The following is a 6,501-nucleotide window of genomic DNA, read 5'->3' as shown; positions in this document are numbered from 1 at the left end:
AGCCAACGAAATAGCGTTTTGTGTGATAAGTCTTCTGAATACCTTAAGTCCAACTGTTGAAAGTGTTATTGCATACTCTGATTCTTGTCCGGGACAAAATAAAAATAACATAATAACTGCAGCTCTATCTTATTTTGTAAGTACATCACCAACTATCCAGGTCATGGATCATAAATATTTGCTCCCAGGCCATACGCGACTTGAATGTGACACTGACCATTCACGTATTGAAAAAGCCAAGAAAACTTCCAACATAGAAATTAGTATTCCCCATGATTGATCAGTTTGTTAGAACAGTAAGGGGCAAGAAATCTTTTATTAGTAAACAGATGTCTCAGGATGAGATTTACAATAATTATTCAAGACTTCTTTCTGATCAACTGGTGAAGCGAAAAATTAATACAGTTGGAGAAAATGTCGTTTGGAACAAAATTAGATGGTTAGGTATGAGAAGGAGTTTGGTTTAATAAAATTTAAATATTCATTACATGAAGATGACCCATTTCTTCAACTTGATTTACGCCGTACGACAAGAGGAAGAAGAACATTGTTAACATTAAGCAATGCTATAACAGTCCTCTGCCAATAAATCAATCTTTATTTATTATTGCCATTGATAGATCCGGTTTATCATCCATTTTATATAAATTTAAATACCTGTTAATTTTTTTATATAAATACTATAAGTAATACTCATAAACAACTGTTTACCAATATTATTATCACTGTTAGTTTAATTTTATCATGTTTTCATTTAATTTCCATGCTTTTGTTTTAATTTCATAAGTTTTTCTAAAATAAAACATCTATTATTGTTAAAGATATGTCAAAATGTTGAAAATATTTTTATGTCAAAACCCCATAATATGGGGCTTAGTGTCAAACAACACTATCTACAAAAGTGCAACTTTACAGGAGAGCCAAAAATCATTATTTTAGATTCTTGTAACTCAACAAGGGAAATGTTTATTTAAACCTAATGTTAATATTTTATAATTTATTGTGTATTGTACATTTATCTTGCTTATGATGATGTTAAAATTTATAGGGATAGTTTTAAAAAAATATGAAAACAAGGGTAACTTATGTAGTTAGCGTTAAACTTTACTGACGATTTAATAAGAAATTAGAAAAGATTGACATAACGTTGTTTGACTATCATGTAACCGTAAATGTAAAATAACGTTATCTCAAAAAAAAAAAAAAAACTTTTTTGTAGATAACGTTGTCTGACTTTAAGCACTCGAATGTCATTAAATGCTCAATAACTCATGTAATTACTTAATTTTCTTTTTTTAATAAATATATTTTAAAAGTATATTAGTTTTTACCAACTATTATTAATACTGTTAGTTTCATTTTATCATGACGTGTTCATTTAATTTCCAAGATCTTGTTTTAATTTCATAAGTTTTCTATAATAATACATCTATTATTGTAGATGATATGTCAAAATGTTGAAAATATTTTTATGCCAAAACCTCATATGTCATTAAATGCTCAATAACTCATTGAATTACTTGATTTTCTTTTTTTATCAAATGTATTTTAAAAATACACTAGTTTTTTTATAATAATAACATTAAACAATGCAATTTCCATCATATCCTGATTTGTGACACTTCTTGAAAACTTAAAAACCCTCTCCTGTAAAATGCGAAAAAATGACTTATATGCTTCTGCCATATAGATACGAATTTATTTAGTCATCTGAGAGTGAAATATTAATGTTTTTTCGATGAGTTATCTTCACACTGTTTCTATGTACCTATATTATATTTGGAGACTACCTAATTCAGCAAATAGCAATCTACTTAAAAATCTTTTTTTCTTAAATGAATATAACTTATGACGCTACTAGAAGCAAATCTAACGATGTTCAACACCATTTAAAGTAAGTAGGTAGGTAGGTATTAAATTAAATGATATGTTACTACTCGCCACTCGATGTTTGATAGCTCGCGGGATGTATAAATTACGGCAGTTGCCGTGACGTAATTCAAAACATCTTGCTTCTCAATTCTCAATATGTAAAATTGACTACTCTATCTCGTTCTCAAAGTTACCTTAGCCAAGAGATAGCTGTTAAAAGATTAATTATATACATAATTAACCACCAGAATACGTAAAGTAATAAATGTGATATTTATCACAATTAGCTCTTTTTGGATGTTGAGTGATAATATATGTAAGCCTGCTGTTCTAGATAATGTTTTCTTAATTTTTCATCATTTCAGTAATGTATATATTTTCCGAAGGAAATATGGCTCCAACTGGACATATATTATTTTTGTTTGATTGTTTATTTGATTTTAAGACTAACTGAATTACCCGGCTTTGCTCGAGGTAATTTCGTTCATAATTTACATTTATCCTCAGTAATGTTAGAAGATTTTTAATTTTATGATTAGCTTTGCCCTCAGAATATCCTTACCGAGGCTTTCTTTATAATTGCCCCAAAGATGTTGTGGATTTTATGGCACGCATGTATAGTGAAAACACTTCGTATTTGATGTAGAAAGCATATCACAGATGCATCCGATAGTGTAATGCTCTAATCTTGATCCTGTTCAAGTAAACCATGCTTTTGGCAGATGTCACTATATTATGTTTGACATACTATTGTGTTGATGGTTTTCAGATCTGTGAAATAAATAGACATTCGGACTGCATGTAATAATAATCTAAGGTAGGTATCTACCTAATAATATTCAGCGATATTTTGATGAACTGCATACACACCACATGCCTAATATTATTAAGGAACTACCTACGTTCTCGCAAATGGATCTTGTGGACACGGACACTGTCATATCCACATACTACCCCTGCGCATCTATTCTATATACATGGCTGCTATCATATTTATGAATTGAGGTATTATAATTCTTACAATAAGTTAGCCGTCTAAACTGTCTATCTTGCTCTAAAAATTAACACAGCCAAGAGAGGGTTATTAAAAGATAGCACTTTTTGACAGTTCAGACGGTTAACTTATTGTAACAAGTTGGATTTACTACTAATTTGTATAGAAATTGTTAAAAATAACATTTTATCATAGTTAGCAAACATAATATTACGCATTTACAAGTATTTTTGTCATTATTGCTTTTGCTTCTATTGGCCTCTTATTATTTAGATTGTACCATTTTTTTGTGAAATGGGAGTTGTAAATCAATCTTTTCTCTTTGTTATACCATCAACATTATAAATATGTCATGGGAGTTAAATACAAAATCAACACAACGCTTTGAGACAGATTCTTTATCATCGTTAATAGAGAATAAAAAATAAAATAAGTTATTTAAGACTGTACAGACGATACTTTCAGTTGGAAATTATTTCACACCGGTTGTTTGTTTAAAATTTGTTAAATATTTTCGAGTAAATCATAAAAATGGATGCACAAACATTTATAACTGATGTTGACTGTCATAGATTATTACAATGCACCAAAGGAAACAAATCAAAACTTATAAATTACAATATCAGCACGCTTGGAGATACTCCGGTTGGATTTTTAGGTAACCACTATCGGTTAGTTCTGAATATTTCAAGTATTAAAGACAGCAACGATAACGTGGAAGAGTCTTTGAGTTTTTTTGTGAAAACTGTGCCTAAAATCGACGTACACGCAAAGTATGTCGAAGAATTTGGTGCCTTCAAAAAAGAAGTATTACTGTTTTCGAGTCTTCTACCGAAGCTGCAAGATATAACGGCTTTTCTAAACTTATCGTGGTCTCCCAAGTGCTTTATAGTGAAAGACGACTGTCTAGTTTTTGATGATTTATCTATGAAGAATTACCAACTCGCCCAAGGAAGAGGCATGCTGGATTTAGAGCATTGTATAGTCGCTATGAAAACACTGGCAGACTTTCACAGTGCTTCGATTATATGGGAAAACAAAAACAAACGCTGCGGTATGGATAAGTTTAAAATTAATGAATTACATCCGGATTTAATTAAAGAAATTGCTTATGTTCAAGAGGAGGGACAAACAAGATCTAAATGGCTTAATTCCGGTATTAACGCTATAAAGTATTTATGTACAAAGATTGGACGAAAAAAAGAAGCACATTTGATTAAAAATATAATGACAGAATCAATTTCAGTAGTTGGACCGTCGAATAAATGGTGCAATGTTCTATCGCATAGTGACTTGTGGTCTAACAACCTAATGTTTTCTTACAACAGCATTGGCCAAGTGACGCATTGTTCCTTGGTAGATTTCCAGCTCGCAAGATATGCCCCGTGCGCTTTAGATCTGATGTGCTGCATACATCTTACGGCGTCAAAAACCCTCAGAGACTGGCATCTGTTGAAGCTTGTGAATACTTACTACGACAGAATGGCGTCTGTTTTAATTCAAGCGGGATTAAAAATGGACGACGTAATGACAAAAGAAGAATTAACGGAGAGCTGCGATAGATATAAGCTGACGGCTTTGACGGAGGCGTGCTTGTTTGGACTGAGTATTTGGTTACCGGGGAATATTGTCGCAGAAACCATGTCAACTCCAAGTGGGTGTATTGATGTGACGGTGGGCGATAGAACGCCAATTGTAGATAGAGCATTTCGGGAAGATAGTTTCTTTAGAGATAGGTTGACCGAATTGATCAATGAACTTCTTGATAGTGTAAATACTCCAAAAATATTTACCGATTAGTATTCATTCATTAGATCTTGTTGTGGAAAGAGCTTAAATGACTCACTTCCTGTTATGTATAGAATCCACATTTTTTTGTTCAGTTTGTTTGTTTGTATTCTGTTCGGAAGCCTCCAGACTGTGGGGGTCCATATTATGCTCCGATGAAGCAGAAATGATAGTTTAGAAAAGCATCATGCTTCACCTTGCCAGTTGAAGGCTCTGACCACTATGTTCCCAACCCAAGTATTAACATTGTAAATATTACCCGATAACTCAATAATGTGCCATTGTTGTAATTTAAATCAAGGAAACTATTTGAACATTTCTAACTTGATTCATAGATGGCATCAGGATTATTCTAAATTTAGTTCCGACATCCTTGTACTTGCTTATTACTTAAAATAATATAGATACTTACACAAGATTTAGAGATATAGCCATTCTTTATTAAAAATACATAACATAGAAACCCACAGAAACATACTTATTTCTGTTGTTGCATTTTTAATGATGAATGCTACATTCTTAAATATTATGTCTTGAGTATTAAATGAAAAATAATTAAATTTAAGCATAAATGATGAAATACAACTTACAATACGACAAAATTGATTTTTTACAGGAGACAAAAAACTGCTTTACGTCACAAAAAGGTCTCTAAATAACCTAACTTATCTCAATTAAAAGGTAGTAGAGGGCTTGTCATCATTGAGTGTTTGTAATAGCTCAAATATGATGACTAATGCATGTGGAGCTATTATGATCTCGTTAAAATGAAACATGTTAAGTACTTTGTATATGAACATTGGTGGTTTTACTAAACTATGTGGTAAACGAACATGTTAATATAAAAACACCATTTTGATAAAATTGTAACAGCCTAACGACAATGCATATATTACTACTCGTTTCGAATCCAGGATTGGAAATATTTTTAATGTTCAAGTTAATTTATTATGTGTACATGACACATGACCATTATTGTCATAACAAGACGTCTAGTTAGATAGATACACGGAAATTGTGGTGTTCATAATATGGAAACATATTATTAAGTTTAAATAATAATGATAAGGTTATTATATATTTAGATTTTAATTTTGTTTTATATTTTAATATTATAATACCCCGTTTACACGTGCATAGATTTACTGTGTACTGAAAGAAAATGTATAGGGAAACATGTATTATCCTGCAGTTGGCAAGATTGCGTGCATAAATCAAACAAGTTTGGAAGCTTCCAAATTGTGATCTAGACTAGAAAATCTGCGCATGCTCAGTAGAACGATATTGGCGAACCTGCCGGTAAAAAAACGAACTACTCATTTGAGGTTAACTGATTTTCAATACGTCCTGTCAAAATAGTAGTATAAAATGACAACATCGCGTCTCGCTTACTCTTGAAGAATGAGATTGGAGAGACAGTCAGCACTTTTACGTGTATACAGTTATTGTCATGATAGTTTAAAATAAGCACGATTGCCGACAGTAATTCCATGCATGTGTACAGGCGCAATAATGTTATAACAAATAATATAAAATTATATAATAATAAATTAATATAAGTATAATATAGGTATTTAAAATAAGTTCCATTGTAAGAATATGAGCTGGAAAAGATTTATTGAGTGAAATATTATAATGTTATATTATAATTATTATTTAAATACAAGGAAATAATTACATATTACATACAGAAACTAGTTTTATATTTGCTTTTATACTTAGTTTTTGTAATGTTATGTAGTTTAGTGGAATTTGTTACAACCCAAGTAAATATTTTGATTACATTCTTGTGATTAACAATTTTATAATGTGAAAGTAAGTGAGTTTGTATTTGTATTTATTTAAAT

The 6,501-nt window shown here is 30.9% G+C and overlaps 1 protein-coding gene across 1 annotated transcript; it reads left to right on the top strand.

Annotated features, from left to right (window-relative positions):
- Positions 1–2,392: 2,392 nt before the first annotated feature.
- Positions 2,393–6,469, top strand: LOC147073981 (uncharacterized). Its single transcript, XM_085944354.1, has one exon. It carries the CDS (start codon positions 3,398–3,400, stop codon positions 4,664–4,666), a length of 1,269 nt encoding a protein of 422 aa, XP_085800480.1. The 5' UTR covers positions 2,393–3,397; the 3' UTR covers positions 4,667–6,469.
- Positions 6,470–6,501: the final 32 nt, after the last annotated feature.

The sequence above is a fragment of the Rhyacophila brunnea genome, unplaced genomic scaffold (assembly GCF_057557595.1).
Source record: "Rhyacophila brunnea isolate RB1 unplaced genomic scaffold, BYU_Rbru_1.0 scaffold_17, whole genome shotgun sequence".
NCBI lineage: Eukaryota > Metazoa > Arthropoda > Insecta > Trichoptera > Rhyacophilidae > Rhyacophila > Rhyacophila brunnea.
This window is presented reverse-complemented; position numbering and strand designations above follow the sequence as displayed.